Source organism: Piliocolobus tephrosceles, chromosome 10 (genome assembly GCF_002776525.5).
Source record: "Piliocolobus tephrosceles isolate RC106 chromosome 10, ASM277652v3, whole genome shotgun sequence".
In the NCBI taxonomy this organism is placed as follows: Eukaryota; Metazoa; Chordata; class Mammalia; order Primates; family Cercopithecidae; genus Piliocolobus; species Piliocolobus tephrosceles.
Window position 1 is genome coordinate 50,251,718 of NC_045443.1, and position 23,377 is coordinate 50,275,094.

At 44.6% G+C, this 23,377-nt stretch overlaps 1 protein-coding gene, 1 non-coding gene and 1 pseudogene across 14 annotated transcripts in view; all 3 read right to left on the bottom strand.

The window, feature by feature from the left end:
- Window positions 1-1,905: 1,905 nt before the first annotated feature.
- On the bottom strand, window positions 1,906-2,012 carry LOC111534137. Its single transcript, XR_002729036.1, has one exon. It is a non-coding gene; the product is annotated as a U6 spliceosomal RNA (small nuclear RNA).
- Window positions 2,013-11,163: 9,151 nt separating this feature from the next.
- On the bottom strand, window positions 11,164-11,612 carry LOC111533315 (annotated as a pseudogene). The gene has a single exon (XR_004229153.1). The product of XR_004229153.1 is annotated as a 60S acidic ribosomal protein P1 pseudogene (transcript).
- Window positions 11,613-21,901: 10,289 nt separating this feature from the next.
- The window catches only part of CSAD (cysteine sulfinic acid decarboxylase), a 31,288-nt gene continuing 29,812 nt past the window's right edge, over window positions 21,902-23,377 (bottom strand). For all 12 annotated transcript variants that reach the window (XR_004229170.1, XR_004229169.1, XM_023211003.3 and 9 more), the window contains one exon: window positions 21,902-22,797. Coding sequence is in view for 10 of the 12 variants with exons in the window: in XM_023211003.3 (XP_023066771.2) it covers window positions 22,624-22,797 (174 nt within the window). In the remaining 2 variants the exon portion in view is untranslated. The remainder of the gene's footprint in view (window positions 22,798-23,377) is intronic.

Genomic DNA, 23,377 nt, shown 5'->3' on the forward strand with positions numbered 1-23,377 from the left:
TGGGATTACAGGTGCTCATCACCATGTCCAGCTAATTTGTTTTTTTTGTATTTTTAGTAGAGACAGGATTTCACCGTCTCGGCCAGGCTGTGTGTATTGAGGTCATCAACAGACCACATTGAAATGTGTTTTTTGTCCTCTATTCTATTGATATGGCATAGTACATTAATTGATTTTGGATGTCAAACCAACCTTGCATTTCTGAGACAAATCCTATTTTGTCATGGTATGTAACTCTTTTTTTTTTTTTTGAGACAGACTCTTGCTCTGTTGCCAGGCTGGAGTGTAGTGGCATGATCTCAGCTCACTGCAACCTCTGCCTCCTGGGTTCAAGTGATTCTCCTGCCTCAGCCTCCCTAGTAGCTGGGAGTACAGGCACGCACCACCACACCCAGCTAATTTTTTTGTATTTTTAGTCGAGACAGGGTTTCACCATGTTGGGCAGGATGGTCTTGATCTACTGATCTCATGATCCACCTGCCTTGGCCTCCCAAAGTGCTGGGATTACAGGTGTAAGCCACTGTGTCTGGCCAACCCTTTTTATATGTTGCTGAATTTGGTTTGCTAGTTCAGGATTTTTGCATCTAAATTCATAAGACATATTGGTATATAGTTTTCTTCTGATGTTTTTGCCTTATTTTGGTATCAAGATTAATACTGCCCTCATAGGATGAGTTTAGAAGAATTCTCTCTTGTTTTTTGGAAGAGTTTGTGAAGAATTGGTGGTAAGTTTTTAATGTTTTGTAGAATTCACCATTAAAGTCTTCACTTTTCTTTGTGAAATGCTTTTAGATTACTAATCCAATTACTCTTTCTCTGTTTATTATAGGTCTATTCAGAATTTATATTTCTCCTTGAATCAATTTCAGTAGTTTGTGGTTTTCTAGGTATTTGTCTATTTCATCTAAGGTACCTAATTTGTTGGCATAGTCATTTATAGTATTCTCTTATAACCTTCCTTATTTTTGAAAGTTCAGTAGTAATGCTCCCTCTTTCATTCCTGAGTTTAGTATAATTTGAGTCTTCTCCGTTTTTTGTTTCTGTTCTTGTTTTAGAGAGACAGGATCTCATTCTGTCACTCAGGCTGGAGTGCGGTAGTGTGATTGTAGCTCACGGTAAACTTGAACTCCTGGACTCAAGCAATCCTCCTGCCTCAGCCTCCCAGGTAGCTAGGACTACAGGTACATGTCATCATAACTGGCTAATTTTTTTTTTTTTTCATTTTTTTGGAGTGATAGAGTCTCTCTCTCTCTCTATATATATATATGTGTGTGTGTGTGTGTGTGTGTGTGTGTGTGTGTGTGTATTCAAGTGATCTTCCCACCTCAGCCTCCAGAGTAGCTGGAATTGCAAGCATGTGTCACCACATCCGGCTAATTTTTTTTTGTTTTTTTGTTTTTTTTTTTGTTTTTTTGAGACAGAGTCTCACTCTGTCACCCAGGCTGGAGTGCAGTGGCACGATCTCGGCTCACTGCAAGCTCTGCCTCCAGGGTTCACACCATTCTCCTGCCTCAGCCTCCCAAGTAGCTGGGACTACAGGCGCCCGCCACCACGCCTGGCTAATTTTTTGTATTTTTAGTGGAGACAGGGTTTCACCGTGTTAGCCAGGATGGTCTCAATCTCCTGACCTCGCCAGCCTCGGCCTCCCAAAGTGCTAGGATTACAGGCATGAGCCACTGTGCCCAGCCTTTTTTTTTGTATTTTTATTAGAGACCATGTTTCACTATGTTGGCCAGGCTGGTCTCAAACTCCACCAAGTAATCCACCTGCCTTGGCCTCCCAAATATATATACATATTTTAATGTTATAATTTTTATATATATATACTTTTTTACAGGTATATATATATTTTAAATTTTATAATTTAGACATATACATATATATTTTCTTAATTTTGAAATTTTAAAAAATATGGAACACTTCAAAAGTTTACACATTATCCTTGTGCAGGGGCCATGCTAATCCTCTCTGTATTGTTCCAATTTTAGTATATGTGCTGCCAAAGAGAGCACACCCAGGCTGGTCTTGAACTCCTGGCCTTAAGTGGTCTTCCCACCTCAGCCTCCCAGAGGACTGGGATTACAGATGTGAGCCACCATACCCAGCCTTTCTCTGTTTTTGTCTTAATCAGTCTAGCCTTGTTGATCTTTTCAAAGGACCAACTATTCATTTTGTTGATTTTCTTTAGTGTTTTTCTGTTGCCTGTTTCATTAATTTAAACTCTAATATATGTTTTTCTTTCATTCTTCTTGCTTTAGGTTTAGTTTGCTCTTTTTCCAGTGTCTTAGGGTAGAAGGTTAGTTAATTGATTTGAGATCTTTCTACTTTTCAAATATAGATGTTTACAGTTGGAGATGATTGTTTTTTATATGCTCCCATGACATTGAGAAAGTTGCCTTCTACCCCCAAGTTAGCCAAACCCAGTCCTCCACAATACTGTCCTTACTTCTGATAGCAGCTGCAAGTTTGGGGTTTTCTCAAAACCACCCTCCGGTCAAATAATTCACTGAAGAAGTGACAGAACTTAGGCCAGATGTGGTGGCTCACACCTGTAATCCCAGCACTTTGGGAGGCCAAGGCAGTTTTAGATTTTTCTTCTTCAGGAGTTCGAGACCAGCCTGGCCAACATGGTGAAATCCCATCTCTGATAAAAACACAAACATTAGCTGGGCGTCGTGGCACATGCCTGTAGTCCCAGCTACTCAGGAGGCTGAGGCAGGAAAATTGCTTGAACCCGGAGGCGGAGCAGTGACCTGAGATGGTGCCATTGCACTCCAGCCTGGGCGACAAAGTAAGACTCCATTTCAAAAAAAAAAAAAAGAAGTGACAGAACTCAGTGAAAGCTACCTATTATTCTCATGGTCACAGTTTATTCCAGGGAAAGGATACTCTAAAATCAGCCATGGGAAGGGGCACATAGAGCAGAGTCTAGGAGGATTCCAAATGCAAAGCTTTCATTGTCATCAGGAGATGTTATCCTCTCAGCATTGATGTGTGAAAGTACACATGGAGTATTGCAAATCCAGGAAGCCCATCCTAACTTCAGTGTCCAGAGTTTTTATTGGAGTTTTCATTATACAAGCATGATGGTGGTTGAACTCAGTCTCCCATCTCCCTCCCCTATCCCTGGAAGTTAGGACGGTACCATGGTGAGATCCATCAAGGAGCCCATCTTGATTCACCTCATTAGCATAAACTATCAGATATAATCTTAGGGGCCCACATGAATAACAAAGATATATATATATCTTTTTTTTTTAAGAGACAGGGTCTCAGTCTGTCACCCAGGCTGAAGTGCAGTGATGTGATCAGAGCTTACTGCAGCCTCAAACTTCTGGGCTCAAGTGATCCTCCCACCTCAGCATCCTGAGTAGCTGGGTGCACACCACAGTGCCCAACTTGAGAGATATTTTACCACTTTGGGAATTCCATGGGTTTAGAGGCTACCTCTCGGGAACCAGGGACAACAGCCAGGCCTTTCCTTGGGCAAGGCCAAATTCTTCATGCTTTCTATTCCTAGTCAGCTGAATTTTTTTTTTTTAAGACAGAGTGCTGCTCTGTTGCCCAGACTGGAGTGCAGTAGTGCAACAATAGCTACTATAGCAACAATAGCTACTATAGTAGTGCAACAGTAGCTACAATAGCAATAGCATAGGCCTTGACCTCCTGGGCTCAAGCAATCCTCCCATCTTAGCCCCCAGAGTAGCTGGGACTACAGACTTATACCACCACACACTGTTAATTAAAAAAAAATTTTTTTGATAGAGATGAGATCTCACCACATTGTCCAGGCTGGTCTTGAACTCCTTGTCTCAAGTGATCCTCCCACCTCAGCCTCCCAAAGTGCTGGGATTACAGGTGTGAGCCACCTCCTGGCCAGCTAAATGTTTTTACATGTTTAATATTTCTTATCCAAAATGCTTGGGACCAGAAGTGTTTTGGATTTCAGACATTTTTTTGGACTTTGGAATATTTACATTATACTTTATTTATTTATTTATGTATTTTTTGAGGCAGAGTCTTGCTCTGTCTCCCGGACTGGAGTGCAGTGGCCGGATCTCAGCTCACTGCAAGCTCCACTTTCCGGGTTTACGCCATTCTCCTGCCTCAGCCTCCCGAGTAGCTGAGACTACAGGCGCCCGCCACCTCGCCCAGCTAGTTTTTGTATTTTTTAGTAGAGACAGGGTTTCACCGTGTTAGCCAGGATGGTCTCGATCTCCTGACCTCGTGATCCGCCCGTCTCGGCCTCCCAAAGTGCTGGGATTACAGGCTTGAGCCACCACGCCTGGCACATTATACTTTATGTGAGCATCCCTAATCAGAAAATCAGAATTCTGAAATGCTACAATAAGCATTTCCTTTGAGTCATCTCTACTCCAAAAGTTTCAGATTTTCAGACCAGTTGGGGTATGATAAGAAAACAAATAAGTTTCAAATGTCAGAGCATTTCAGAGTTTGGATTTTGGATTACGAATGCTCAACCTACATTAAGAATGGATACTGGGGCTGGGCGCAGTGGCTTACACCTGTAATCCCAGCACTTTGGGAGGCCGAGGTGGGTGGATCACCTGAAGTCAGGAGTTCGTAGACCAGCCTGGCCAACATGGTGAAACCACATCTCTACCAAAAATACAAAAATCAGCCACGTGTGGTGGCACGTGTCTGTAACCCCAGCTACTCAGGAGAATCACTTGAACCCGGGAGGTTGCAGTGAGCCGAGATCATGACACTGCACTCCAGCCTGGGTGACAGAGCAAGACTCCACATCAAAAAAAAAAAGGAATGGATATTGGATTGTATTAAATGTCTTTTCTGCATCTATTGAGAGGATAATGCAGTTTTTAGTTTTTAGTCTGTTAATATTCTGAAAGGAAAATAAATCTTAGGACGCCAAACACACTATGCCAAAGGGAAAAGTCAAGCTGGGAATTGGGTCAGGCAAACCTGTCTCCCATTTTGTTCCTAAATAAGAGAGTTACAAAGATTTTAGAAGCTACATACTGGCCGGGCGCTGTGGCTCATGCCTGTAATCCCAGCACTTTCAGAGGTCAGGAGTTTGAGACCAGCCTGGCCAACATGGTGAAACCCCATATCTACTAAAAATACAAACATTGGCCAGGCGTGGTGGTGGGCGCCTGTAATCCCAGCTACAAAGGAGGCTGAGGCAGGAGAATCTCTTGAACCCGGGAGGTGGATGTGAGCCGAGATTGTGCCACTGCACTCCAGCCTGGGCAACAGAGCAAGACTCTGTCTCAAAAAAAAAAAAGAAAAAAAAAACGCTGGGCACGGTGGCTTACGCCTGTAATCCCAGCACTTTGGGAGGCCAAGGTGGGTGGATCACAAGGTCAGGAGATCAAGACCTTCCTGGCTAACACGGTGAAACCCCGTCTCTACCAAAAAAATACAAAAAATTTAGCCAGGCGTGGTGGTGGGCGCCTGTAGTACCAGCTACTCGGGAGGCTGAGGCAGGAGAATGGCGTGAACCCTGGAGGCGGAGTTTGCAGTGAGCCAAGATTGCCAAGATCGTGCCACCTGCATTCCAGCCTGGGCGACAAAGCGAGACTTTGTAGGGACATGGATGCAGCTGGAAGCCATCATTCTCAGCAAACTATCGCAAGAACAGAAAACCAAACACTGCATGCTCTCACTCATAGGTGGAAACTGAACAATGAGAACACTTGGACACAGGAAGGGGAACATCACGCACCGGGGCCTATTGTGGGGTGGGGGCAGGGGGGAGGGATAGCATTAGGAGATATACCTAATGTAAATGACGAGTTAATGGGTGCAGCACACCAACATGGCACATGTATACATATGTAACAAACCTGTATGTTGTGCACATGTACCCTAGAACATGAAGTATAATTGAAAAAAATAAACAGTATTGCCAATTAAAAATCCAATTTACGGCCGGGCGTGGTGGCTCAAGCCTGTAATCCCAGCACTTTGGGAGGCCGAGACCGGCGGATCACAAGGTCAGGAGATCGAGACCATCCTGGCTAACACGGTGAAACCCCGTCTCTACTAAAAAATACAAAAAAACTAGCCGGGTGCGGTGGCGGGCGCCTGTAGTCTCAGCTACTCAGGAGGCTGAGGCAGGAGAATGGCATAAACTGGGGAGGCAGAGCTTGCAGTGAGCTGAGATCCGGCCACTGCACTCCAGCCTGGGCGACAGAGTAAAACTCCGTCTCAAAAAAAAAAAAAAAAAATTCAATTTACTATTAAAAAAAAAAAAAGCTACATACCTTGCTCACAATTTACCTGCAAGGAAATTCTTTGTAGGCCCCAAGACCTTTCCCCTAAAACCGCTCTGTTGAAATGCACCCTAACAATGTACCTTGATAGTTGATCTTCACAGGAATGAGACAAAGGACAGAATAAAAAAGTCATTCCTCTGCTCATCTGAGACAAATGCACACCTGACTGCTTCCTCTGCCCTATGTTTATCTTATGTAAAAATGCAGATTCACTGAGCATGAGACAAACATCCAAGTGACTATCCCTCCACCCTCCCACATGTAAAATGTGTATTCAGTGAATGCTCATCAAAGACTCAAAAGAAAACAACCGCTTGCCTCTTTTATCTACCCTCCCTTTTTTCTTTCTTCCTCCTTCCCCCAATATCCACTATTTCCCCTTCAAATATTGAGATCCCCAGACTGTCTTCAGAAAGAGGCACGGACCACAGATTTTTCCTATATTTCTGTATTCTTTTTCCAGGGTATGTCCTTAGCCTTGACAAATAAACCTCTTAAAATGATTGAGACTCACCTTGGTAATTTTCTCTGAGTTACAATATATTGAATTACATTGATTAAGTTTTAAAAATTAAACCAACATTGAATTCCTAGGGTAAACTCCACTTAGTCATGATGTATGTTTTTCTACACTGTTAGATTCAATTTGCTACAACTGTTTTAAGGATTTTTGTATCCGTATCATGGTGGATATTGGTCTGTAGATTTCTTGTAACGTCATTATCTGATTTTCATATCATACTCTTATTTGGTAGCACATTCTGGGCAATAAGACACTTCTCAATGAATGTAAAAGGATGCAAATTGGCCGGGCGCGGTGGCTCAAGCCTGTAATCCCAGCACTTTGGGAGGCCGAGACGGGCGGATCACGAGGTCAGGAGATCGACACCATCCTGGCTAACATGGTGAAACCCCGTCTCTACTAAAAAATACAAAAAACTAGCCGGGCGAGGTGGTGGGCGCCTGTAGTCCCAGCTACTCCGGAGGCTGAGGCAGGAGAATGGCATAAACCCGGGAGGCAGAGCTTGCAGTGAGCTGAGATGCGGCCACTACACTCCAGCCTGGGCAACAGAGCGAGACTCCGTCTAAAAAAAAAAAAAAAAAGGATGCAAATTATACAAAGTGTGTTTTCTGACCAAAATGGTTTAAATTAGAAATCAACAACAGAAGCTGGGCACGGTGGCTCACACTTGTAATCCCGGCACTTCGGGAGGCCAAGGCAGGCAGATTGCTTGAGGTCAGGAGTTTGACGACAGGTATGCACCACCATGCTTGGTTAATTTTTGTATTTTTTGTAGAGGCAGGGCTGAGTTATTTAAAATTAGCTGGGAATGGCAGTGCACACCTGTAGTCTCAACTACTCGGGAGGCTGAGGTGGGAGAATCGCTTGAGCGCTGGAGGTTGAGGTTGCAGTGAGCCAAAATCACACCGCTGTACTCCAGCCTCAGTGACAGAGTGAGAACCTGTCTCAAAACAAACAAACAAACAATAACAGAAATATATCTGGACAGTTCCCAAATATTTGGAATCTGAAGAACACACTTCTAAATAACCCATAAATCAAAGAAATTAGAAGAGAAAATAAAAAGTATTTTGAACCAAATGAAAATAAAGACAACATATCAAAATGTATGAGATAAAATTTATGGGATAAAACTGAAGTTGGGCCAGGAGTGGTGGCTCATACCTGTAATCCCAGCACTTTGGGAGGCCTGGGTAGGCAGATCACTTGAACCCAGAGGTTTGAGACCAGCCTGGCCAACATGATAAAACTTCATTTCTACTAAAAATGTAAAAAAAAAAACAAAGAAAAAGAAAAAAAAAATTTTTTTGAGACAGTCTCCCTCTGTTGCCTCAGCTTGAGTGCAGTGGCATGGTCTCGGCTCACTGCAACCTCCGCCTCCTGGGTTCACACCATTCTCCTGCCTCAGCCTCCCGAGTAGCTGGGACTACAGGCGCCCACCACCACCTGGCTAATTTTTTTTGTATTTTTAGTAGTTTCGCCAGGATGGTCTTGATCTCCTGACCTCATGATCTGCCTGCCTCAGCCTCTCAAAGTGCTGGGATTACAGGTGTAAGCCACCACGCCCGGCCAAAAATTTTTAAAGAAGAAGAAAAAAACCTGAAGCAGTACTTAGAAATTTACAGCACTGAATGCCTATAGTAGAAAAGAAGAAAAATCTAAAACCAATGTCCTCAGCTTCCACCTTAACAAACTAGAAAAGAAGAGGAGATTATACTCAAAATAAGCAGAATAAAGGAAATAGTAGATTAAAGCAGAAATCAATTAAGTAGATAACAATGAAGACACTCAGTGAAACCAAGGCTGGTTCTTTGAGAAGATCAATTGCAATTGCATTAGTCAGGATTCTCCAGAGAAACAGAACCATTAGGATATATGTAAATATATAAGAGATTTATCATGAGAATTGGCTTGCACAGTTATGGAGGTCAAGAATTCCCATGATATGCCATTTGTAAGCTGGAGAATCAGGAAAGCTAGGGGTATTATTCAATCAGAGTCCAAGGGCATGAGAACTAGGGCAGCCAGTGGCATAGCTCCCAGTCTGAGGCCAAAGGCCTGAGAACCAGGGCAGGAAATAGTGTAATCTCAGAGTCCAAAGTCCTGAGAACCAGGACCTCCAGTGTCCTTGGGTGAGCATCAAGGGCGTAAGATTGATGACCAAGCTCAAGATGAGAAAGAATGTGCCCTTTCTTCACCTTTTTGTTCTATTGAGCCCTCAGTGATTGGATGATGCCTGCACATTGATGAGGATGGATCTTCTTTCCTCAGTCCACCAATTCAAATGCAAGTTCTTCTAGAGACAGCCTCACAGACACACCCAGAAATAATATCTACCAGCTCTCTAACCTAGGCCAGTTGATATATAACATCAGCCATCACAGGCCAGACATGAGGGCTCATGTCCTTAATCCCAGAACTTTGGGAAGCTGAGGCAGGAGGTTAATTTGAACCCAGCCTGGCCAACATAGCAAAACACCATCCCAGGCCAGGCATGGTGGCTCACGCCTGTAATCCCAGTGCTTTGGGAGGCTGAGGTGGGCAGATCACTTGAGGTCAGAAGTTCAAAACCAACCTGGCCAGCACAGTGAAACCCCATCTCTACTAAAACAAAATACAAAAATTAGCCGGGTGTGGTGGCATGAGCCTGCAGTCCCAGCTACTTAGGAGGCAGAAGCTGGGGAATTGCTTGAACCCAGGAGGCACAGGTTGCAGTGAGCTGAGATCATGCCACTGCACTCCAGCCTGGGCAACAGACAAGACTCCATCTCAAAAAAAAAAAATTTTTTTAAATAAATAAAACACATCATCCCTACAAAAAAAAAAAAAAAAAATTGCCATCATAGCAATAAACCTCTCACTAAAATGAACAGGAAAAAAAAGGGAGAAAACACAAATAATTAATATCAGAAATGAGAAAAAGGACAATATAGGTTCTATAGAACTAAAAGCATAATAAGGAAACAAGTTTATGTCAATAAATCCCGAAACTTAGATGAAATAGACAAATTTCTGGACAGGTTTGGTGGCTCATGCCTGTAATCTCAGCTCCTGGGAGAGTGAAGGGGTAGGATCGCTTAAGGCCAGAAGTTGGAGACTGGGCAACAAAGTGAGACCCCATTTCTAAAAAAAAAAAAAAAAAAAAGCCAGGCATGACAGCACGCTCCCATAGTCTCAGGTACTCAGGAAGCTGAGATGGAAGAATCGCCTGAGCCCAGGAGTTTGAGACCAGCCTGGGAGACAGAGTGAGACCCCATCTCAAAAAAAAAAAGAAAGAAAAGAAACAGATTTTTTTTTAACTGCTTCTTATGGAACAGGGCTACCTCATAGGCAGTATCCCCAAAATAAATTTCTTTCTTTTTTTTTTGAAATAGGATCTCACGCTGTCACCTACGCTGAAGTGCAATGACGTGATCTCAGCTCACTGCAACCCTGTTTCCTGGGCTCAAGTGATTCTCCAGCCTCAGCCTCCCGTGTTGCTAGGATTACAGTCATAAGCCACCAAAGCCTGACTAATTATACACACACACACACACACAGATATATAAATATATATATATATATACACAAATAAAAAATATATATAATTTTTTTTTTTTTTGTAGAGATGACGTTTTACCATGTTGCCCAGGCTGGTCTCAAACTACTGAGCTCAAAGCAATCCACACATCTCAGCCTCCCAAAGTTCTGGGACAACAGGCATGAGCCACCGCTCCCGGCTGCCAAAACAAATTTCTTAACAGACAAAAACTACCAAAGTTTACTCAAGAAGAAATAGTCCTAAATAGCCATTATCTTTATTTTTTTTTTCTTTGAGACAGAGTCTCGCCTTTCGGCCAGGCTGGAGTGCAATGGCGTGATCTTGGCTCACTGCAAGCTCCGCCTCCCAGGTTCATGCCATTCTCCTGCCTCAGCCTCCCAAGTAGCTGGGACTACAGGTGCCCGCCAACACGCCCGGCTAATTTTTTGTACTTTTTAGTACCATGTTAGGCAGGAAGGTCTCAATCTCCTGACCTCGTGATCTGCCCGCCTCAGCCTCCCAAAGTGCTGGGATTACAGGCATGAGCCACCGCACCTGGCCCTGAATAGCCATAATCTATTAAAGAAATCAAATTTGTAATTTAAAATCTTCCCCTAGAGAAAATCTCAGTGTCAATACCTGCTGTACATAATCCTCAAGTCTATTTACCCTGGTAGATGGGAACAGCACCCAAACCACCTCCATTTGACATTAAAAAACACTTCAACTCCTGAGCTAACTTAAAAATGTATGTTGTTATAAGAAAAGCTAAAAATAACATGCTACAAATTAAGAAAGTGTGCGAGCTAATTATGTTGGCACTGGAGAATTTGCTAAAAGTGAACTGCAGGAATATTTTCTTTTTTTTTTTTTTAAAGTTCAGCTTTTTATTGAACACGTTATAAAAGAGATTTAGTCAAAAAGACCAAAGCCCATGTCATCATCAGACTCCTCGGATTCTTCTTTCTTTGCTTCCACTTTCTTCTCCTCAGCTGGAGCAGCAGCAGTGGAGGGGGCAGGACCTCCTGCTGGTGCAGCACTAGCTGCTGGAGCAGGTCCACCAGCCCCTATTGCAGATGAGGCTCCCAATGTTGACATTGGCCAGGGCCTTTGCAAACAATCCAGGCCAAAAAGGTTCAACATTCACACCGGCTGCTTTAATGAGGGCATTGATCTTATCCTCCGTGACGGTCACCTCATCGTCGTGCAGAATGAGGGCCGAGTAGATGCAGACGAGCTCGGAGACGGAGGCCAAGTGTGGGGCTGGCGCTGCCGGACGCGGTGCTAGTCGCCGGAAGAAGTGAGGGCCTCACCCCAACGCGGCCTTAGCTTCCTCGGAAGAACCGAGCACCTTCGCGGCAGCTGAGAAAAGGTCCAGGAATATTTTCAAAAGTGGGTCATCAGACTGACTGGACCCTATGTGGAAACTGGATCTGAAGAGCTGACAAAGTTGCCTAGAAAAGAAAATACAGAATGATTGCATTTGTTGGGATGAAATAAAGAAATGTTAGCAGGCCGGGCGCGGTGGCTCAAGCCTGTAATCCCAGCACCTTGGGAGGCCGAGACGGGCGGATCACGAGGTCAGGAGATCAAGACCATCCTGGCTAACACGGTGAAACCCCGTCTCTACTAAAAAAAAAATAGAAAAAAACTAGCCAGGCGAGGTGGCGGGCGCCTGTAGTCCCAGCAACTCCGGAGGCTGAGGCAGGAGAATGGCATGAACCCGGGAGGCGGAGCTTGCAGTGAGCTGAGATCCGGCCACTGCACTCCAGCCTGGGTGACAGAGCGAGACTCTGTCTCACACAAAAAAAAAAAAGAAGAAGAAATGTTAGCTGGACCTGGTAGCATTCAGCTATAGTCCTAGAGGTACTTGGGAGTCTGTGGTGGGAGGATTGCTTGAGCCCAGGAGTTGGAGGCAGCAGTGGGCTATGATTGTGTCACTGCACTCCAGCCAGGGTAACAAAGCAAGACCCTTTCTCTAAAAAAAAGCAAAAAAAAAAAAAAAAAAAAGAAATAAAAAGGCGGACGGGTGTTATGACACAGAGTTTCGCTCTTGTTGCCCAGGCTGGAGTGCAATGGCATGATCTCAGCTCACTGCAACTTCTGCGGTCCGGGTTCAAGCGATTCTCCTGCCTCGGCCTCCTGAGTAGCTGCAATTATAGGCATGTGCCACCACGCCCGGCTAATTTTGTATTTTTAGTAGAGATGGGGTTTCACCATGTTCGTCAGGCTGGTCTTGAACTCCCGACCTCAGGTGATCTACCTACCTCCGCCTCCCAAAGGGCCGTGATTACAGGCGTGAGCCACCGCACCTGGCGTAAAAGTGGTGTTTTTTGGGGTGTTTTGTCTTGATTTGTTTTGCCACCCAGGCTGGAGCACAGTGGCACGATCTAGGCTAATTTTTGTATTTATAGTAGAGACGGGGTTTTACCATATTGGCTAGGCTGGTCTCGAACTCCTGGCTTCAAGTGATCCACCCGTTTCGGCCTCCCAAAGTGCTGTGATTACAGGCGTGAGCCACCTCGGGCTCCCAAAGTGCTGCAATTACAGACGTGAGCCACCTCGCCTGGTGGTTTATAGAAACAAACCGTTTTCCTCTTTGGAATAAAATACATCTTTTGCTTAAGAAACAGACACTTTTGTGACCTTGTCAAGAACCTTAGCTTTGTGCAGCCTCAGCTGCCTTACTTGTAAACTACGTGTTGAAAAGTTGCCTAAAGGCCAATATTATACCAGAGAAGTACTTGTGCCGGCCTGTCAACTCCATGGGCCATAATTCTATGAAACTTGTAATGCTAATGCTAAATCAGGGGTTGTGAAAACACTGCCATCTTTATACAAAACCCAACCTCCAGCCCGGTGCGGTGGCTCACACCTGAAATCCCAGCACTTTGTGAGGCTGAGGCGGGCGGGTCATCTGAGGTCAGGAGTTCAACACCAGCCTGACCAACATGGAGAAACTCTGTCTCTACTAAAAATAGAAAATTAGCTGGGCGTGGTGGCACATGCCTGTAATCCCAGCTACTCAGGAAGGCTGAGGCAGGAGAATCACTTGAACCCGGGAGGCGGAGGTTGCGGTGAACCAAGGACACTGCACTCCAGCCTGGGCAACAACAGTGAAACTCGGTCTCAACAAACAAACAAACAAAAAACCCAACCTCCAATTTCCTCCACTTGACATTTTAAAACTCTAGAAAGGAGGGTGGGTCAGCTGAGCACAGTGGCTCATGCCTGTAATCCCAGCATTTTGGGAGGCTGAGGCGGGCAGATCACGAGATCAGAACCATGCTGGCTAACACGGTGAAACCCCATCTCTACTAAAAATGCAAAAAGGTAGCCGGGCATGGTGGCACATGCCTGTAGTCCCAGCTACTTGGGAGGCTGAGGCAAGAGAATCACTTGAACCCAGGAGGTGGAAGTTGTAGTGAGCCAAGATTGCGCCACCGCACTCCAGCCTGGGCGACAGAGTGAGGCTCCTTAAAAAAAAAAAAAGAAAAGAGGGTGGATCAATCAGGCACCGCAGCTCTGTGCCTCATCCCCCTCCTCTCCCCCTCTGTTATCGGCCACTCTCCCTGCGGCTCCTCTTCGAGTCCCAGGGAAACATCACTTCCTTTTTAGGCTATGGCCCGTCATTTCCCTTAGCATAGCTAAGATGGGTTGGGAGATCCAAAAGGATGTTAGTTTAAATTTTAAAAGTACCGAACATACTCAGTAGCAATGAACACATCTGGTGCCTAGCTTGTATTTTCTAAATACTGTTCTCTGCTAAAAGGAATCAGCTTTCTGAAGACCTGGTTGATCTCAAGACTGGGGCAGACAAGGAGAAAGATTAGCCTGAAACATTTTTGTTGTGCCAGGAAATAAGGCAGTGCTGGGAAAAAAAAAAAAAAAAAAAAAAGTAATGTTGGCCGGGTGCGGTGGCTCACACCTGTAATGCCTGCACTTTGGGAGGCCAAGGTGGTTGGATCACTTGAGGTCAGGAGTTTGAGACCAGCCTGGCCAACATGGTGAAGCCCCATCTCTACTAAAAATACAAAAATTGGCCAGGCGCAGTGTCTTACACCTGTAATCCCAGCACTTTGGGAGGCTGAGGCGGGCGGATCATGAGGTCAGGAGATGGAGACCATCCTGGCTAACACGGTGAAACACCATCTCTACTGAAAATACAAAAACAAAAAATTAGCCAGGTGTGGTGGCGGGCGCCTGTAGTCCCAGCTACTCGGGAGGCTGAGGCAGGAGAATGGCGTGAACCCGGGAGGTGGAGCTTGCAGTGAGCCGAGATCATGCTACTGCACTCCAGCCTGGGCTACAGAGCGAGACTCCGTCTCAAAAAAAAAAAAAAAAAAACAAGCAAAAAAAAAAAATTAGCCAGGCGTGGTGGCGGGTACCTGTAATCCCAGCTACTCGGGAGACTGAGGCAGGAGAACTGTTTGAACCCAGAAGGCAGAGGTTGCAGTGAGCCAAGATCGCGCCACTGCATGTCAGCCTAAGTGACAGAGCTAGACTGTGTCTCAAAAAAATAATAATAATAATGTCAAAAGACATGGAAGTGCCGGGTGACTCATGCCAGTAGTCACAGCACTTTGGGAGGCCAAGGTGGGAGGATCACTTAAGGCCAGGAGTTGGAGACTGGCCTGGGCAACATCGTGAGATCCTGTCTTCACACACACACACACACAAATTTTTTAAAAGACATGGAAGCCAGATTAAAGGGGCTCCCTCTGGTCAAAACTGGAATAATTTGAGGATTAAAATAAGTAAGAACCGAAATGAATTATAATCTATTGAATAAAACCAGAGTCCATATTGATAATACACATGAATGAAAAAGGAGTGAGGACGGCTCTTTTTTATAGTCTAATGCCAAATGATAAAAACAGAGGGAATACTGGAGTTAGAAAATCACCATTGTGCAACCATTATGATAAACATTGGCTAGGGGCCGGGTGCAGTGGCTCACACCTGTAATCCCAGCCCTTTGGGAGGCCGAGGTGGGTGGATGACTTGAAGTCAAGAGTTCGAGACCAGCCTGGCCAATATGGTGAAACCCCATCTCTACTAAAAATTAAAAAAAAAAAAAAAAAAAAAAAAAGCCGGGCATGGTGGTGCACGCCCGCAGTCCCAGCTATTTGGGAGGCTGAAGCAGGAGAATCACTTGAGCCCAGGAGGCGGAGCTTACAGTGAGCCGAGACTGCGCCACTGCACTGCAGCCTGGTTGACAGAGCAACTCTATCTCAATAAACAAACAAACAAACAAATAAATAAATAGTTGGCTAGGGCAAAATCATGAATGGATACTGATGCAGGGCAGGCAAGTCCCGTAGTAGGGCTTAGCCCATGAGGGTCTGTGGCTTCACCCAGGAAAGAGGGCAATCTGGTGGTAGGGTAGAAGAAAACAGCCTTATTGAAGGGACAGTGTTACAGCTCTGTGACTGCTCTGCAGAGCAGGGCTACCCCATTGGCAGTGTGCTGAGAGTAGCAGCTTAGGGCAGCTCTGCAGTCATATTCACACCTACTTTTAATTACACGTAGATTAAGGAGTGGTTTATGCAGAAATTTCTAGAGAATTGGTAGTAACTTTTGGGTCATCGGGTTGTTACCATGGGAAAGGGTGGTAACTCCTAGGCGTTGTTGCCATGGCAGTGGTAAACTGACATGGCACACTTGGGGGTGTGTGTCTTATGGAAAGCTGCTTCTGCCCCATTCCTGTTTTAGCTAATCTTCAATTTGGTCCAGTGCCCAAGCCCTGCCTCTGGAATCGAGTCCCGCTTCCTACCTCAATGCTAAATCTAGGTGGGGAAAGCTGAACTGGGCAGGGTTATTTGCATGATCTCAAAGCGTCTCCCTACAGATTATTTACAAATTGTTACAAGTTTACAAGTTACAAAATAGTAACTATATATCATGGAGAAACCAGACAACATCATTAGCAAGTTTGACCTTGATTAAATTAACATCACCAGTAAGGAGCAAGTAGACATTGTAGGATTTGGCTTGGGCTTCCCCTTAAAAGAACACAACACAATTTATGTCGTATTTCAGGTCAGATGCATAACTTAAACCCGGTCATGAGCAAACATCAGGAAAACACAAATTGATGAACATTCTATACAATAGCTGGCCCATATTTTTTTTTAAATGTCAGTGTCATTAATGACAAAGAAAGGCCAAGGAACTATTTTAGATCAAAGGAGACAAACAGCAATGACAACAAAATGCAATCCACACTGGGGAACTGGGCCTTGTGCTGGAGGGGAAGTGCTACCAAGGGTGTTACTGGGACAGTTGACAATGGTGGAATATGAACTTTATAATGTCAATGTTAAATTTCCTGTATTTGATCATTGTACCATAATATATATTTTGTTAATTTTAGAGACAGGGTCTTGCTCTGTCACCCAGGATGGAGTGCAGTGGCTCAGTCATAGCTCACTGCAGCTTCAAACTCCTAGGCTCAAGCAATCCTCCCACCTCAGCCTCCCGAGTAGCTGGGACTATAGGAGCATGCCACCATGCTGGGCTAACTTATTTTTTATGTTTTTCTAGAAATAGGGTCTTGCTATATTGTCCAGGCTGATTTTGAACTCCTGGAGTCAAGGGATACTCCTACCTCAGCCTCTCAAAGCGCTGGGATTCCAAGTGTGAGCCACCTTGCCTAGCCTGTACCATGATTATTATTATTATTTTTTTTTTTTGAGACAGAGTCTCACTCTGTCGCCCAGGCTGGAGTGCAGTGGCATGATCTCAGCTCACTGCAACCTCCACCTCCAGGGTTTAAGGGATTCTCCTCCCTCAGCCTCCCAAGTACCTGGGATTACAGGCATATGCCACCACATCCGGCTAAACCTGTACCGTGATTATTTAAGAGAATATTCTTGCTATTGAGAAATAGGCATTATAGTATTAAGAGATAAAGGGTCATAATATATGCACTGACTCTCAAATGATTCAGAAAAAAATGAGTATAATGCATTTAGAGAGAGAATGACAAAGCAAATTTGTCAAAATGTGAGAAATGGATAAATCTGGGTAAAGAGTATATGGGAGGTATCTGTAACTAAGAATAATTACAAGAATGCAACTTTTCTATAAGTTTGAAATTATTTAGCCGGGCGCAGTGGCTCAAGCCTGTAATCCCAGCACTTTGGGAGGCCGAGACAGGCGGATCACGAGGTCAGGAGATAGAGACCATCCTGGCCAACCCGGTGAAACCCCGTCTCTACTAAAAAATACAAAAAAACTAGCCGGGCGAGGTGGTGGGCGCCTGTAGTCCCAGCTACTCGGGAGGCTGAGGCAGGAGAATGGTGTAAACCCGGGAGGCGGAGCTTGCAGTGAGCTGAGATCCGGCCACTGCACTCCAGCCCGGGCGACAGAGCGAGACTCCGTCTCAAAAAAAAAAAAAAAAAAAAAGAAATTATTTCAAAATAAAAAGATGTTGACTATAGTCCTCTGCTGTACCAGCTGAGCTATTGAAGGATGCTATAAAAAAGGTTTTTAAAAGGCACATAAACAGAAGAGAAACAGCCAAATGAGGACTAGGGTGTATAAGGACAGTTCCAAGTGCCCAGTCAAATTCTGACTTTAGCTTGTTCTCTTTTATCTACTTTTTTTTTTTTTTTTGACAGAGTTTCGCACTTGTTACCCAGACTGGGTTGCAATGATGCGATCTTGGTTCACCACAACCTCCACCTCCCGGGTTCAAGCGATTCTCCTACCTCAGCCTCCTGAGTTGCTGGGATTTATCTGCTTTCTTAAAAGGGCTCTTACTCTCAACCTCAGAGAGCTGCTATGACATCATAGGTACCCCACCCAGCTTCTTACCTTCCCAGGTCCTGGCCTTCCACCCTGTGAAGGGCACCATCTTCCTTCCCCAGGCAAGGGGAGGCTGGTCCCTAGGTGCTAGAGACTAGGATACTTGGATTCCTTTGCTCTTACCGAAACTAAAATCAAAACCAAACGACAACAAAAAATCATTCTAACACTGCAACCCACTCAGCCCATTCAGGCATTTCCAATGCCTTTATTTTCCTATTTGAGGGAAATATCATTTCCCCAGGCCAAGGGCAAGATGGGTGACTAAACCTGGGAATGGCCCCAACCTTCCTGCAAGCAGTAGATCCACAGCACATGGTTAATAATTTATGCTATTAAGGTTAGGCTACTAAGGCTATTAAGGTATACAGTCCTAACGGACACACCTATGAATTAGATACACCTGTCAACAGAAGCCGGTCCGATCCATAGTTAAGAACCACAGTAAGATGGTCTGAGTTTAGTTTCTGACTCCACCACTTACAAGTTGTGTGAACGGTTGGGTGCAGCGGCTCTGCCAGGAATCCTGGCCCTTGGAAGGTTGAGGCTGGAGGGTTGCTTTGAGCCCAGGAGTTTGAGACCAGCCTGGGCAACATAGCCAGACCCTGTCTCTATTTTATTTTTTAAAAAGTTGTATGACTGAGAGCAAACCAGCTAGTTTCCGGAGCTCATGAACCATTCACTCAACAAAGTAACCACCTCGTAAGTACCAGGCACTATTTTGGGAGGTAACAAAATGTAAGCTCTCTGCTCTCAGAGCTTACATTCCAGTTAGATGAGACAGAAACTTCAAAAATAAATAATTAAGGCCGGGCGCGGTGGCTCAAGCCTGTAATCCCAGCACTTTGGGAGGCCGAGACGGGCGGATCACAAGGTCAGGAGATCGAGACCATCCTGGCTAACCCGGTGAAACCCCGTCTCTACTTAAAAATACAAAAAACTAGCCGGGCGAGGTGGCGGGCGCCTGTAGTCCCAGCTACTCGGGAGGCTGAGTCAGGAGAAAGGCGTAAACCCGGGAGGAGGAGCTTGCAGTGAGCTGAGATCCGGCCACTGCACTCCAGCCTGGCGACAGAGCAAGACTCCGTCTCAAAAATAAATAAATAAATAAAATACAAAAATAAATAATTAAAATGTAGAGTATACCTTTATTGAATTCAGAGATTCTGAGGCTGAATTTTGGAAAAGGAGGAAGAGAAACATCAGTTTTATAAAGTTGAAAGAAAAAAAAAACTGGTGATTAACTGATTTTATGTTCTGTTCTTCTGGCCTTCTCTTTAAAATATTTCTCAAATGGAGATGATTCAAGGAATTTGAAGATTTTATATTTGTTTTTGCTTTCTGGCCTTGCTTTGAGTCGAAAATAAGACTTTTTTTTCTATATTTGAGACATTTTTCAGATACACAGAATCCTTTAAGAGTAGAGTTTCGAGTTTACATTGAAGGTGTCAAAAATTCTATTATTAGAGGAAATTAAAATACCATTCATAATGAGAATAACAACTTTATAGGGGAATTACTAGCAATTTATGAAAGGCGTTTTTTCTCCAAATGGTCAAAAGAATTGCGTCGGAGATCTGGATGTTCTTTTGCTAGGTTCGTACAGTCTGTATTTGCTCTTCAAATAACTTTGGATGACTTTTACATGGCCACATTACTGTTTCCATAAATGATATTTTTAGGAATTGGAAATAACAAAAAGTTCTGGTAGACTTGCCACTTGTCCTTAATAATTTGTGTAGCTAAATGTCTCTTTCCCAAAAAGTGATTGAGAAACAATACCAGCTAGGATTTTAAATGTTAAATGGATGGGCTGGGCGCAGTGGCTCACGCCTATAATCCCAGCACTTTGGGAGGACGAGGTGGATGGATCACTTGAGGTCATGAGTTCGAGACTAGCCTGGCCAACATGGTGAAACCCCATTTCTACTAAAAATACAAAAAGTTAGCCAGGCATGGTAGCATGCACCTGTAATCCCAGCTGCTCGGTAGACTGAGGCAGGAGAATCGCTTGAACCCGGGAGGCAGAGGTTGCAGTGAGCGGAGATCATGCCATTGCACTCCAGCTTGGGCAACAAGAGTGAAACTCCGTCTCAAAAAAAAAAAAAGTTGGCTGGGCGCGGTGGCTCATGCCTGTAATCCCAGCACTTTGGGAGGCGGGTGGATCACGAGGTCAGGAGATCGAGACCATCCTGGCTAACATGGTGAAACCCCATCTCTACTAAAAATACAAAAAATTAGCCACATGTGGCAGGCACCTGTAGTCCCAGCTACTTGGGAGGCTGAGGCAGGAGAATGGCGTGAACCTGGGAGGCGGAGCTTGCAGTGAGCTGAGATTGCGCCACTGCACTCCAGCCTGGGTGAGAGAGCGAGACTGTCCCCCCCGCAAAAAAAAAAAAAAAAACGTTAAATGGATGTTTTTATCTAAGACAGTAAGAAAACCACAGGACATGCAGTGGTTTGGTTCCTGGTTAGTTGTCATTATCATTAACTTTTCTATTGTTTAAATTTCAGAAGAAAAATCTTTGTGTGCATGTTAAGATTTGTCAAGATTGATAACTACATAAGGCTCTAGTCTCAAGATCCAATCCGTGTCCATTTTGTTTCAATGTCACCAAAGTAAAATTGATTACAGGGTGATTCTGCTTTTTCTCTCCCATTAAAGGTTTTCAGGGGAAAAAAAAGTGTTCCTCTCTAACACATCTTTTTATTTCACTTTTTTGAGACAAATTCTCACACTGTTACTCAGGCTGCAGTGCTGATGCAATCACAGCTCACTGCAGCCTCAACCTCCTGGGCCCAAGCAATTTTACCACCTCCTCTGAAACAGCTGAGACCACAGGTGTGCACCATCATGTCTGGCTAATTTAAAAAGAAAAAAAAAATTTTTTTAGAGATGGGTCTTGCTATGTTGCCCAGGCTGGTCTTGAACTCCCGGGCTCAAGCGATTCTCCCACCTCAGCCTCACAAAGTACTAGGATTATAGGCCTGAGCCACCACACCCAGCCATATCTTGTTTAAAAAAAAAAAATAAAGTTCTCCATTATTTGATTGAATGTTTTGTTTTGCTTCATTTTTTGAGACAGTCTTGCTCTGTCGCCCAGGCTACGGTGCAATGGCGTGACCTCAGCTCACTGTAACCTCCACTTCCTGGGTTCAAGCGATTCTCCCACCTCAGCCTTCCAAGTAGCTGGGATTACAGGCACCCACCATCATGCCTGGCTAATTTCTGTATTTTTAGTAGAGACGGGGTTTCATGCCTTGGCCTCCCAAAGTGCTGGGATTACAGACGTGAGCCACCGTGCTTGGCTGGTTGAATGTTCATAAATTTCAAAAACATACCAAAAGAATGCAGTTGAAATTTTAACTTTATTATTTTCCCATTACAAAAGTAATGCATATTCATTACATAATAAAAGGGAAGGAGCTCAAAACATACAAAGGCGTCTATGCTTTTTTCTTTTGTTTTTTTAAAGGAGTCTGTTTTAAAATTGCCTATTATCCTATTCCAGGGAAAACTATTAACATTTTGCCATATTTCATTTTATCAGTCTTTTCTTATGTATTTTTGAATATAGCTCAAATATTACTGTATATAAAGTCTTGTATTCAGCTTTTTCTTTTTTTTTTTTTTTGAGGCGGAGTCTCGTCGCCCGGGCTGGAGTGCAGTGGCCGGATCTCAGCTCACTGCAAGCTCCGCCTCCCGGATTTGCGCCATTCTCCTGCCTCAGCCTCCCGAGTAGCTGGGACTACAGGCGCCTGCCACCTCGCCCGGCTAGTTTTTTTGTATTTTTAGTAGAGACGAGGTTTCACCGTGTTAGCCAGGATGATCTCGATCTCCTGACCTCGTGGTCCGCCCATCTCGGCCTCCCAAAGTGCTGGGATTACAGGCTTGAGCCACTGCGCCTGGCTGTATTCAGCTTTTTCAACATAAATTACATTAAAGTTATTTTTATGTCAATAAAAATTATCTTTGTAAACATAATTTTAATGGCAAAATAACATTCCATCATATAGACATACTATAATTTATTTAAACACTCTCCTAAAATCAAATATTTAGTTAGGAGAAAGAGTTAGTAGGTCAAAGCATATAAACATTGTGCAGATCACTGTGGCTTAGAAAGGCTGTTCTTTTTTTTTTTTTTTTTGAGATGGAGTCTCGTTCTGTTGCCCAGCCTGGAGTGCAGGGGTGCGATCTCGGCTCACTGCAACCTCCTGGGTTCAAGCAATTCTGCCTCAGCCTCCCGAGTAGCTGGGATGATAGGCACGTGCCACCATGCTCGGCTAATTTTTGTATATTTAGTAGAGACAGGGTTTCACCTTATTGGCCAGGCTGGTCTCGAAGTCCTGACCTCAAGTGATCCACCCGCCTCGGCCTCCCAAAATGCTGGGATTACAGGCATGAGCCACTGTGCCCGGCCTCAAAGGCTGTTCTTGAGAGCACAGGGAGGAAATGCAGTGACTCTGCGGGTGAGGGGTGGTATCAAGGCTGGCAGCAAGAAGAAGGCTCACAGGTCCTGGCCTAGTCGCTCCAGCTCGTTGAGGAGGAAGTCCATATCAGCACAAGTCAGCGCAGGGTTGGCCACAACCACACGGAAGAAGTTACCCCGGGGCCCGTGGGGCTGGTAGCCAATCATCATGGAGCCCTCCTTCACCATGCGCTCCTTGAGCACGGGGGCCACCTGTGGGAGGATGGAGAGAGATTCCAGTTGCAGCCTGGGGTCAGCTGACAGGTAGGCTGGCTTCTTGTCCTGCCAGGCTTCCAGAGGTGCTTTTCCCTCCCACCCAGCCACCGTCTAGGGGTAGCATACATTGCTCAGAGCTTGACCTTGGCCTCAGTTTACCTTTTCTGTCATCTCTAACCTGCTTGGCCTTCTCTATCTTCTGCTTTTCTCCCCATTTCCCCCATCTCCAAGAAATCTGTCATGTGGGCCATTTTCTGCCAAATCTTGACTTTCTCTTGATTCCTAACACTGCTTTAGTCTGACTTCAAGCTTTGGCCATCTAAGGCTTAGTCAACACCACCTTCTCCCCTCTCTTAATTCCTGTAATATTTTTGATAATATTAATCTGTGCCCTGTGATCTAGCAAGTAATTTACAAAATTGCCTTGAACACATTGCTTCCAAATAGTAACTCTTGTTTTATAATAAAAACTCCAACAGGGCAAGAACATTTGTCCTTTCAGATCATCTGCAGCACCTAGTACCACTCTATCTTTTTTTACTAAGCCTTTTTTTTTTGAGATGGAGTCTGGCTCTGT